Genomic DNA, 12,846 nt, shown 5'->3' with positions numbered 1-12,846 from the left:
AACAGAGGGCGAGTTTTCATTCCGGGCCTCGTGGGTCGAGCGAGGTATTCGAGACATCCCATTGTCTGAGATTCTCCCTCAGTTTGGATGGCTGCTTCGGCCGGTTCTGTTGTCACTGTCATTCATCCAGCTGGCTGTTGCAGAAACAAACCAGGCGGTCGAGCTTTTGTGAACACAAGAACTTCAGGCACGCCGCTGTTGGTTTTGCTCCTCTCTGCCCGGCTGGAGAGGCGGCACATGCTCGACAGCCTGGATGACAGAGTCCCGCCCTGAGTCAGCCTGAACGGGGCGTGATGAGCGTCACTATCAATGCCGCTCATGTCAGACTTGGCACTCCCGAGATGTACAGTCATTCAGCGAGCCCGGCACTTCTGGTTCTACAGAGACTCTGATATTACTCAATGAGGGATCAGCCCTGAACAACAGGTGCCCTCTGGTACAAAGAGACAGGTGTGAATCAGTGTTGTTTTTGGAAAAACAGCAGATTCTCACGCCCAACTTAACCTCACAAACACACACACACACACACACACTCCATCTCCAGAGATGTTATACAATTCAGAAACAACTGAGGCTGTTTGTGTGTGTGTGTGGAGAGCACAACTGATCAAATCTGCGCCGAGAGGAAACTAATAAGCCGTGACAGAGATGTATTATCTGTGTTCCTCAGATGAGGAGAAGGAAACCTTTTCAAAGAGGCAATAATCCACTCAGAGTCGTACCAGGGACGGACCTTTATTAATAGATACAGTAACCACAGTGTGCGTTAGTGAGACACGTGACAGGAATGTTGTGTCACCAGCCCTCAGGCACCGCGATGAATAGGAGCGCTCGTTCTTTACCTTCGACTGAAAGCGCTGCTCACGCCTCAGAGCGCGCTTCACCTCGCTGTGACAGACATCGTGTCCTCACGTGTGAGCTGAGCGACACTCTGTACCGACTCTCTACTTTCATACTCTGAGGTAAATCACACCCGAGAGAAACGTTTGGTTTGTGGGATTTCTGAGTGCTTTAAAAAAAAAAAAAAAAAACATACCTGCAGTTTAGTGGTGATGCTCTCGCACTCGGCCATGAGCTGAGGGATTATCTCGGCCTGCTTCCTCAGGTTCTCCAGCTCCTGAGGGGAAAAAAAAACACAAGAATCACAAAACAGTTCATCTCCACACAGTATGCATCCAAATCATCAAGATATAACATGTTAGATGTCGAGCTTCAGATCCAGTCATCATCTCCTCACAGTCAGGAGAAGTTTTGTAGTTTGCAAAAAAAAAACATTTCTGGAGCTTCACAGTAAAATAGTTTGGCAGCATTTTCCTCAACAACTGAAGCAGCTGGACATGTTTTAAGACGTTAAGGAAAAGAAAAGATGAAAAGATAATCCAAGTCTCCAGAAGCCCTGAGATCACTAATTAATTTGAAAAGACTTTATTTACACCTTTCACACCAGTCGAGACGGGGTGCATGCTGACGCTTGTAGTTTAGCAGCTACACCGAAGACTTCAGCTCTAAAAAAAAGGCTGAAATATTCCTTTAATTTGTACCAAACATTGCAGTTTCACGAGGGACTAGTTTCTTGACCCGAGCAGTGATTAACGAGTCATGTTTTTTAAAAAGACGTCACAGTGAATCTTCTGTAAACACACAAACTATAAATCGACAGGAAGCAGGTGAGGAGAAATTAAAAGTGACGTAAAAAACATTAACAGGAACGATTACAGTGTGTTTGCTTCTTAATTAAAAATCTATTATCACTGTGAGGACGTCCTCCTGCTGCTGCTTTGAGAGACACACACACGCACACACACACACACTCTCGCCTGCAGCACCTCCACGCCGAGCAGTAATTGGCCGAGTCTTTGTAGTCACCTGCAGCAGCTTTGCTCTGTTAGTTCACGGCTGGGCGGCGCTGAGGTCAACACCACACTGAACACTGAATGTTTAATAATTCACAGGCACATTTTTTTGTTATTTAATTGGAGGAGTTGAGCGTGTGAGTTTCTAGAAGGCGGTGAGTCACCCGGCGGTCGAGCCTCAGAGGGCCGTCTGCTGGATCAGACCTCCTCCTGCATGAACCCTGCGGTCGGTACGATGACGGAGGAAACGCTGAAGCCTCCAGAGGACGCGCGCTTCTTTTGCTTCTAATCTTTTTTTAAAAAATCAGCCCCGGCTCTTTGAGCTGCCTCCTTTCCTGTTGTTGTGTAAGATTTATATGTTCTATAAATACTCCGGCTGCCAGGTGCTAAACTAGAATATCCCAGACACAGTTTACCTCGAGGGAATCTAACAGGGTCTTTACGCAGAGCAGCTGGAGATGTCTTTACTTTGCAGCACTTTAACGAGTTAAGATCAAACTTAACGACAATGACAGCAAATTAATCAACAACATGTGTGAGGATTAGCTCGGCTGTTTATCCTGCTGAAGCATCAAACGTTTGCTTTACTGAAGTCTGTGAGAAATATTCTGCTCATCTCAGAGTGACTCAAAGGAACTGATGTTACTTTCTGGTGTTTTAAGGACGAAACCATAAATAAAGTAAATATTCTGCAGATTTATCGACGATGAAGGTAAGTGTTAGTTGAAGTCCTGATGAAAAACTTATTTAACGGAGAACGTACAAGTTAAAATAATCGTCACGGTCTCTCGTAGCAGCCGAGAGAGACGGGAGAGTCTCACTTCTCATGTCACGTTACAATCTGCTCACGTATGATCAAAGAAAAAGTGATTAATGCTTGTAAATTGTTACTTATTGTTACAAAGAGCTGCTCTCGAGCTGCTTCAAGGAACTGATTCTGTGGAAAAAGATGATGGAGGTTAAACTTTGTTTTAGTGCCGGACCACCAGACTACAGAGCAGCTTCTGTCCAGACAGAAAGAGTCTTAATTTTATGACTTTTTCAAGCGGGATGAATCAGAATTCGACCTGCTAAAAGGCATTTAGATGACTATAATATTCATAAAGAAAAAGCCAGTCCTCCTGCTGATAGTCTTGATATAAAGAATCATCAGTTTCATAAATAGTTTGACTGAAAATGTTGAGAGTGTAAAGTTCAGTTGTTGCCGTGTCTGCGTTTATACAACCTGCTCCAAAATCGGACAGAAATAATAAAATAAAACTGTTGAAAACATCTTAAAATACTTGAAAAGCAACAGGAAACAGAAACACACGCTGAAATAACGTCTTTATACAGGAGGACGGCCAATGATCCAGATAAAGATCTCCAGATAACACACTTTGTTTTCACTGTTATTACTGTCTGCGATTGTTATTTATGTGATTATAACGAGATTACAAAAAGATGTTTTAACAAGATAACGAGATCATTTTGTCGAGATGAAGCTGAAGTGATCCCGCCTGACATCTTCACTCTCATTCTGCTTTTCATTCAATCAAAAATTCATTTAGATTAAAAGCATAAAAAGCACAAAACAAATGCAGATTTCCTTACAGGCACGACTCATCCGTCAGCTGTCATTTTGTTTGTGATCTTGAATGAATTGTGTCGTTATTTTGGGAAAACAATGCTCGTTGTTATCTCGCGTTAACGACATTAATAACTCGTGAGCTCGAGAAGACAAACACTATTGAACTGGTTGTGACAGGAGATCATGTGTTGACCCATCAGACAGGTTTGTTTCCTCGTGTAGTGACTGAATGTGTTCTGTTTGTGTTTCTCTGCGCTTCACACGTGGCTGAATGTGCCTTTAATCACGTTGCTGAGGACTCACTGTAGGTAAAAGGCAGCGAGGCCCTCAGATATTTCCTGAAGTCGGTCCTAATCATTCGTCCGCGCACAGAAACGATGTTTAACCAGCGACGAGCAAAAGGTCAAAAGACTGCGCTGCTCGTCCTCATCAGAAATAACAACACCATTAGGCCCCGCGGAGCCGACAGGCAGCTAGTTTGGATTATGGATGACTGATGCAGCAGACTTAAGGCGAGGCCGCTAATGGCATTTGTGCCAAAATTCCCTGCTGCTCTGACCGGAGACAAAGTCGGTGGATGGATTTATATTCCCCCCGGTCGGCCCACTCTCACAGCAGACTTCATCTGCACCAGAACAGAACAAATTACTGAGCAATTTAAAACAAAATAAGCAGCGCAGGAAGTCCGAAAGAGGAAACTGAGAGGGGAGAAACAACAATGGGCAGTGTGAAGGTCTGAGTTCAGCTGGGTGGGCGAAAATAAAAAACATTGATCCATACAAAAACCCAAAAGATCCCACAACAGAACCACCACTTCACAGAGGTGTAATCACCTCCTGAGGGAGAGGAGCGCTGCCGGGTGAGAACAAGAAGCCAAGACTGAAATTAATACTGAAGTAGATCCGTCACTTCAGGAGAGTGTCGACCGCAGAACTGTGAATTCTTTGATGGAGAGACGATGACAGGAAACTGAGTGATCCGTAAAACTTTCACAGTGAAACCAGCCGTGTCAGACAGGAGATCGTCTCTGAACATCGGCCTCGTCGCCTGAAGACGAACGTGGATCCGGACGTCTCACCTGCTCTTTGTCCCGCAGCTCGGCCTCCAGCTCCTGAACTCGAACAGTCAGCTGGGCGTTTTTCTGCTTCTCCTGATCGGCTTCTTTACACTGAGCCTCCAGCTCCACGATCTGCACAGAGAGCCAAGAAACAAACAGGAGAAGAGGTTTAGGATATCTTGCATGCAAATCACGGATTCTCTAAATCACTGATTTGATGAGATTTTCAATTCTTTTTCCCCTAAATAAGAAATACTGGGAGAATCGTTGATTTGACTTTGATGATCAGGAATGGAAGATCATGTTCAGTTCTGTGTTACATTTTATTATTCATCACCAATATTAGATTCCCTACACGATCATCGTGGGCAAACGCATTAATGCTAACAATATTATCGTGATATCAGTCAGTCAAATCTTAAACTTTCTTTATTTTGTCTCTTTTTTGGCAAATTCATTACAACTAAAATACGAGTGCAGGGAGGTGGAGAGAGACTGAAACCATGACTGAACAAAAGCGAACGATTTCCACCAAGAAACTTTTCAAAAGGCCGAAACATCTGCACTTTATTATCATTCTTCAGCTACATTTTCTGTTATTATATCTCACATTCTGCACCACACAGCTGCTGGAGATGCTTCACTGTTGTTTTCCTCGACATTAAAGTCTTGAATCTTTGTGTTTCTGACATGTTTTGTGTCATAATCTCCCGGAAAGCCGACACCAACACTGCAGCTGACGGTCGCGGCCTCTGCACACGACTCTGTTTCTGTCATCTGATATTGCCGCCGTTTTAAAAATAAATATGACATCATGTTGTGTGATCGTGTTTACAAACCGACTCGGGAGTTTTCCTCCGTTGTGATTTTTATGATCTGTTAAAGGCGTTCAGAGGGTTGTTTGACTACTCAGAGCCACCGTAGTGTGACAGGGCAGTGTGATAAAGTGTGATTTAACAGATATCTGTCAGGATCCTTTTATCAGCAGGTGAAACTCTCTGTGTGCTCTCGTCTTGTTTTCAGGAGGAGATGGATCCAGTGTTTTAATTCAACTTTGTGAAGAAGCGAAAGAACCAAAAACTCTTCGTAATAAATACAGAAATAAAACGCGTCAGACTCAGAGTGCAAAGCTTTTTATCTTCAGGCGACAGATTAAGAAAAACTTGATGTGTGAAAGACCTTCAGAAAAACTTGCAGGCTTCTACAAAATGTAAGATTGCAACAGCAGCCCAGCTGCAGCAACATCCCACATTGATTATGAAACTAAAATGCTTCTATTTTTAGTGGACTGCAGGAAACACAGGAGATAATAACATGTACAGTTTTCTGCTCGCTGAGAAACTGCAGATCACGTCTGTAAGGATTTAACCTACAACTATGAATCTGTTCATTCAGACGGTGTGCTGCACGTCTGTTCCTTTTATAAAAGAGCAAACTGGTTTTTTTCACCGGTCACCTTTTCCTTCTGCTTTGTGCGTGGCTGTATTACCTTTTCCCTGAGCGTGTCACTCTCCTCCTTGCAGGCACTGAGTTGCTTCTTCCAGCTCTCTACATTAGCCGAGGACTCCTGCAGTGCGTCCACCAGCCGGGCGTTATTCTCTCTTAAAGTCTGCAGCTCTGTTTCCCACTTCTTGGCGTTGGTGTTGCTGTCAGAGCGAAGAGACGAAGACACACAGAGAGAGAAAGAGAGAAGAGAGAGGGAGATTTTAATGGGAAGGAAAAATTTTAGACAGGTTAGTGTTGAAATGCGGACGGCTCCTGCCCGCTGACATGACACATAATGCTTCCAAATCCTTCCAGTCATGACTATTTAATTAGCTGTGATGTACGTGGAGCTGTCAGGAGATATTTAGACCATTAAAGAGAAAGAAATGTGGGGAAAGTCTCAGAGGTCTAATGAGCTGCAGTTGTGATCGGACCACCTCGCAGCGCGGCATCTTCTCAGTGTTTGTTATCGTCTTATCAACGACGTCGGGGAGGCTGTGATGTATATTCAGTATGCATCGCTGTTCCCTTCCGTATGCATGGCCGGGCTGAAGTTTGCCGCTCTCCATCAAATGTGGACGGACTCGCACCGCAGCATTCTGCAGTCCTCGGCTGTTTCGCTGCTGTGACACACTTCCACAAAACAAAAACCCCACAGCGTCGAAGAAAGAGAGAGCCGGCAGAGACGAGAGCGAAGGTGAAGGTGAAGACGACTGTGTTTCTGCTTCGAAACAAATATATTCTGTGATGTTCAGTGTTTTATTTAACAGGTTGGTAGTTTTCCAAAAGTTCCCTCTGATGTTTCCAATTCTGTGATAATTATAAGTTTGTTAGTTTGGAGAAACTCCTCTGGACATCGAACTAATCAAACTGCTCGATGTAAACCAAAGTAAACGTTCTTTAGGGATTAATTTTATGCGGCGTGGATTTTATTCTGGGCCTTCTCCAGCGCTCGGATGTAAACTTTATTTATATCCTGGAGTGGAGTGAAAACATTATTAGATTTGAATAATTTATACACAGAATCCAACATTTTAATGAAGAAAACCTCCAACAAAAGGCAGCGTTACAGACCGAGAGCTCCATGTAGCACAAAAAAAATAAACTTCATTATGAAGAGATGAACTTCAACACGTCCACTTCAGGGTCTTGGTCTTGGTTTGAAGGTCTCGTCTCGGTCTCGCACAAAGAGGGCTCTGGATTTTATTTCAAGACCAGTCAAGACCACATCTGCAGAGACGCACTGTATTATAGAACTCTTTGAGACCTTCTGAACTCGATGATGCCCAGAAACCCTGACGCCTGTTCGATGGTGAAACATGGAAAAGTTCATTTGTAGTTGTTGCTCACAGACGTAAACTGTGTGCAGTTTGTAAAGCCGGGTCCAATCAAACCGACCTGAACAAGAATCTATAATCGTCCATCATCGACGTTCTCTGGGAACGAGTCGACCTGCGTGAAGTGTTCCCACTCATGCAGATGTTCATTATTCTTCAGAGGAGTTTTGGCTAATTAGTCCTGTCTACACCTCGGGTTCTTTCATCCCATCTGGATCAAACATGTCGCTGATGGTTCTGGTGCTGCCCCGGACTAATTCTAGCTTTAAAAAAAAAAAGGTACTCGCTGTAGTTTTACTTGACTCTGACGCCCCGGAGGTCATTTTTTTAATCCCATCTGGAACCACATCTGGTGTTTCGCTCAATTATGGGATTTATAAACTCACTCGCACATCTGGATTATAGGAGGCCAGTTAAACAAACGTTGGAGTGGATCAGCGCCGCTCTTCAGATTAGATCGGACGAGTTCTGAGCCGCGCGGTGACGCGATGTCAGCCCGGCAGCACCAGCGTGACACTGGACTGGACTCATACTTCCTCGTCTACTTTTTAAAGACTCGGGTTTATAAGTATAGTTTATTTGATTCTAGCCGAGCGTTGTGATTGGATGAGAGTCACACGGCGCAGCGTCGGTGCACGACTCCTCCAACAGTCGTGATTAGTTTAGACTAAAATAACCAGACGATGTTTAAACTGTTCACGGATCAGCACCAGCTGCAGACTCACTCATGTGAGTTGTAATTTTGTGCAGAAAATAGGCGAAGAGAAAACAGCTGCGCTTTCGAAACGTCGTCTTAATCAGAGTCGCTGTTGATGAGTAAAATAGATTACTTTCAATAAGAAGGCCGATCGATCACATGTAGTTATGATATCTCATTTCTTTGCACAGTCCTGCATCACTCTGCTCACTCCTGCTTCTCTTGTATCCAGGCAACACTGTCAGACTCCTGCAGCTCGACTGTTTGACAACTTCTACAAGATGGAAATATAATAATCGTTAAAATGTGAGCGTGTCTCACTTCCTACTCTGTAACTTTAAATCAATAACTCACTTCAGGCCTCGATGTTTTTACATAAAGATTACATTCATTTGCAAACAAAACTCACTAAAACTTCATCTTCAAATTAAAATTTGTGCTGGTTCGGTTTGAATAAACACTTAATCCATCGCAAGAGGAGCGAGAAGGACGATGGAAGGAAGCCGCGGGGAAGAAGAACGGCGTGGAGAGACAGATTATCTTCACACAACACGGTGGATTAAGGATTTCTTCGACCAAATCACCAGAGTTAGTGAGTGTTGGAACAGTAAGGATGGTTTATACGATACAAATTAAAGGTACAGTACACTAAAAGAGGTTTTGATGATGGAACCCTCACCTCAGCTCCACGGCGCTCTTCAGACGGTCGTTCTCGCTCTTCAGCACAGCAGCTTCTGGACTGACGTGAGAGATCTTCTCATCGTCCGTTCCATTAATGCTGGACGCCTGGTTGGTGGAGGGCGTCTCCCGTCCGGACTCAGGCTGCTCCTGGTGCTCCTGGTGGTCCTGGTGGTCCTGGTGGGGGGGGGAGGCAGAGGGAGAGAGACGGGTTATGTTTCAGGGCAGGTTCTGATTGGGTCAAACCTCCAGAAAAAAGGCCTGATGGGTTCAAATGTGGCTCATAAATCAGCTCCGACTGCGAGGGATGAAAAAAAAAAAAGTTCCCCTGGGCTGATTTTGGGTGAAACACTGTAAACACCTCGGACACGTCAGCTCCGACAGCGGCAGGGTGAGAAAAGCCGTTGCCAGTATTCATCATGTCATATGGCCCAGCAGCTTCGTGTGCTGAAGAGTTGAGTCCGATTGCTGCCATCTGGACTCGGTGTGGGCACGGAGCGAAGCTGGCAGCCGGCGACCAGGCGGTGACGCCCGGTGTACCTCAACATGATCTACAGCTCCTCCGATCGATGCCGTTCACTCCCTCACACAATTCTCCATTTTTAATAATTAGTCGAGGAGCTGAGAAACTCTTGCTGTTTCATTTCTCTCACTGGCCTCGTAACTGTCCTAAAGGGGGATCATTTCAAACTTGAGGCCTTTATTTACATGTTGCAAGTGTGTAAATGATTCATAGTTGTGGATCGTCTCAGCTGGCAGCCGAAATATGTTGAACATTTGTTCTTTAGAAAACTGTTTGTACCACTGACATCATCCATGCTGTCGGCTACATGAGGAGCGCAGATAAAGTAAACATAGAATCATCTGACTGATGAACCAAATAAAATTAAGCCATTATTTTGTGTTATTTGTTGGTTTTCGACAGCGGTGTTGAAGTGAATGAGAGCGTCAGGCGGCAGAGAGAGATCATTTACCTGCGAGTGATTACTCAACGTCTCCACCTTCTCTTGAGATTTGTCCCTCGCGAGCTTGGCTGCGTCTTTTACCTCCTGGAACTTCTCAGCGAACTGAAAACACGAGACAGAGAGAGAGAGAGAGAGAGAGAGAGATGTTGAGAAAGCTGCGATGATTCATGACAATACAAGCTGAAATGTCATAACGCAGTGAAGCTGGTCTCTAAAAAAGCTTTGGGAGCTAATGGAGCCAATTATGTGGTGATAGTGAGGATCTAACAGTCAGATATTCTCTTAAATCCGTCTGATTGCTTCATTTTCTCCCTCTGATGTTCAAATCCTGCACGGTCACACTCAGTTTTAGAACAAGTTCATTTTCTTTGAGCTTTTCCTGACTTCACGTGTCGCTGCAGGGATGTTTCCTCTCACCTTGGCCAGCTGCTGCTCCGAAGAGAAGCCCAGTCCGAACACGGTGTTGGCCCGGCTGTCGGCCCACTGACCGAACTTCTGCGACGTCTTGGTGAACGTCATGTTGGGCGTGATGGTGCTGTTGATGATCACCTGTTGACGCAAAACAACAATCATGTTGGAGATCACGCCGCTGAATCAGTGCAGGTGAGGAGACTTTTTTTGAGAACCGTTCCTCGTTTAGCCGAGACGTACGAGCGACGGAGCTGCATTCACACGATGAACAGTCCTTTAGATTTATCAGAGGACAATCCTCTATTGTAACTCCATTCATACCAGAGTGAATCTCTGATGCCGGCCCTGATGTCTCACAGCGTGCCCACACTGACGAGTCTGATTACAATTAGCATATTTATGATGTTTTTCTGAGGATGATTCACTTCATAAAAAGAGTCAGATTCTTGTCTGAGAGCCTCGACGGTGCAACAAAAAGCCATTCTGTATACAAAGTGATCTTTAAAACTATAAAAGAGTAATTATTCTGTGTCCTCTATAGAGGGACACACATTTATACGTTAGAAGCAAAGAAATGAAATGAGGCGAGCGCAGATTGTGAAATCTTAGTGTCACGCTGGTTCTGATTGTTTTTTTTTGTTATTTATTCTCCCACTTAAGGACATTTGTGGTCAAAGCTAACTGAAGCTCACGTCATATTAATAGAATTCAAAGACTATCAAAGTTAAAGGTAGAATCAGTAGGATTTGTCCCAGCTGTTCCTGAACGCACCACAAAGACAGTTGATTGTCGAGTCTCATTCCCAGGACGTCAAATAGACACATGTTGGGTTGGTAAAGCGTCCCGAGCAGCAACAAAGAGAGAAAATCAGAAACTCTCTGCAGATACGAGACACTAACACGCCTTTTCTCCACATTCCAGTCTCCCTCTCTGTCTGTTTACGCCTTCTTACGTCTTTGTCTCGTCTCGCTGCGTCTCAAATCAGTCCTGTGATGTTGGGAAATAAAAATAAGGCTGTTTTGAAACTGTGAGGAGGAGAAAATTCAGATGTTTGTGTTCAGATGCAGAGAGAGAAAGTCACAGAGATACTCAAGTAAAGTCCAGATACATGAAACATCTACTGACGTATTTGTGACAAAGAACCGTGTCATTACACTTATGACATCACAAAATCCAAACTTGTCATGTTTCACGCTTACCAATAAAGATTTGTTCACCCAAAATGGATAAAGAAATCAAACACTGACTTAAGCAGACACACGCTCTGCATTATGTGACTGCTGACCCACTAACCTCTAAGTAGTCGAATTACAATATCCATATCTGCAACAGCAGACGTTCACCTGTTGCGGCTCTGCAGTAAATCAGCTGCCAGAAAACATCTGCTGCAGTCTAAAAGTGTCACCGGCGACAGTGGAAACACCAACCAGAAAGCAGACCAGCGCTGCACTGATCTGTGTGTTCACTGCAGTGTGTCTCGTCCTGCAGGAACAGCAAACACGAGCAGCTTTCATTTACAACTCTGCATGTACACAAACCCGTCTACCCACTGCCCAGATATAAGAGAACTTTAAAGGAAAAAAAAAACACAGCACATGCAAATTACCCCGACAATTAAGGAACAATAGAGGACAGTTTAATCACAGTGCAGCCCTTGTTTCATAGCAACATGGCTCTGAACGCAGGATCCCAGAATTCAAACTGCTGACAGACTCGTGTCCTTTTCTACGCCCCCACCGTCTCCCGCTCCATCTTTTTCAGCGGCCGAGGTGTTAAAGCACTTTACTCTGCATCATTACCGGACACACAGGCACCTGAAAAGCAGAGCGAGCGAGCGGAATGAGCGCATTAGACGGCAATCAATACCCTCTCAGACATTTGTGTCCCATTCAGAACACTGCTAATGGCTCCTAAAGACAGAGATCGCCGCACATATACACACACAAAAAAAAAAGACCTTTATCATGTTGAAAACCTTCGATTCAGGCTGCGTTCCTGCAGCTCAGAAGGAGAGCGGCAATTTACCGATGTGCCGGGGATCTGATTTAACAATGATCAGTCCCCTTTCAGCGGCTTCATCAAAACAAATGTTACCTCATTTCCTCGGCGGAGGCGCCGGGACAAAAGCCTGAACAACACTCGCACGTCTGATCTGAAGCAGCTGAGTGAATATTTAACAGAGAAGTGTTGAGATAAGATGAAACTTTAATGATCGTTGTGAAGAAACTGGGCCGCCGCTGCAGGATGACGCGGGAAAAAAAAAAAAGGTAAACAGATGGTGAACGTACGTAACCAACTGTTCAAACCACAAAATAAATTGTTTCCTGATTCTGATCGCACAAGAAATCTATCAGAGTACCTTGTGTCCACATTTCAAATCCATCTCTTTTGTTTGATAGAAGCCCTGTTGGACCCTTCTCTACACATCATTCCTACAACTTCTACAAACATACAATCACAGTCACGTAATCAATCAGTTACTCAGCAGCAACACCGACTCCTCAGCATGAGCAGAGGAAAAGGAGTGTCCTTGATTTATGAGACGTGAACAGTGGACTTCCACCTCGGTAAAAATCAGACGCTCGCAAATCTGCCTTGTATTTCAGAAGCAGCAGAGTAGAGGCCTGTTTATAAAGGTAGCTGGTTGCAGATATTTACTTTCAGTCTGTATCATGACTCAGTCTGAACAAACAGCTGATGATCGGAGGAAATGAAGTGAAAATAAGAGCAGATTGGTGGAGAGGTTCAAACGTAAAGCTGCAGCAAAGTAACTGAACCTGCTGCCTCAGTCGG

The 12,846-nt window shown here is 44.5% G+C and overlaps 1 protein-coding gene across 4 annotated transcripts in view; it reads right to left on the bottom strand.

Moving 5' to 3' along the window:
* The window catches only part of homer2 (homer scaffold protein 2), a 37,799-nt gene that overhangs the window by 3,276 nt on the left and 21,677 nt on the right, over positions 1-12,846 (bottom strand). For 3 of the 4 annotated variants that reach the window (XM_030414562.1, XM_030414560.1, XM_030414561.1), the window contains exons 3-8: positions 10,060-10,191; positions 9,651-9,744; positions 8,679-8,862; positions 5,970-6,126; positions 4,502-4,612; positions 1,037-1,117 (exon numbers count right to left, since the gene is read on the bottom strand). In XM_030414562.1, coding sequence (XP_030270422.1) covers positions 1,037-1,117; positions 4,502-4,612; positions 5,970-6,126; positions 8,679-8,862; positions 9,651-9,744; positions 10,060-10,191 — 759 coding nt within the window. The remainder of the gene's footprint in view (positions 1-1,036; positions 1,118-4,501; positions 4,613-5,969; positions 6,127-8,678; positions 8,863-9,650; positions 9,745-10,059; positions 10,192-12,846) is intronic. The other variant, XM_030414563.1, reaches the window with a different exon arrangement.

This window comes from Sparus aurata, chromosome 4, assembly GCF_900880675.1.
Source record: "Sparus aurata chromosome 4, fSpaAur1.1, whole genome shotgun sequence".
NCBI lineage: Eukaryota > Metazoa > Chordata > Actinopteri > Spariformes > Sparidae > Sparus > Sparus aurata.
The sequence above is the reverse complement of the archived record's forward strand: the minus strand, read 5'-3'. Positions and strand labels throughout refer to the sequence as shown.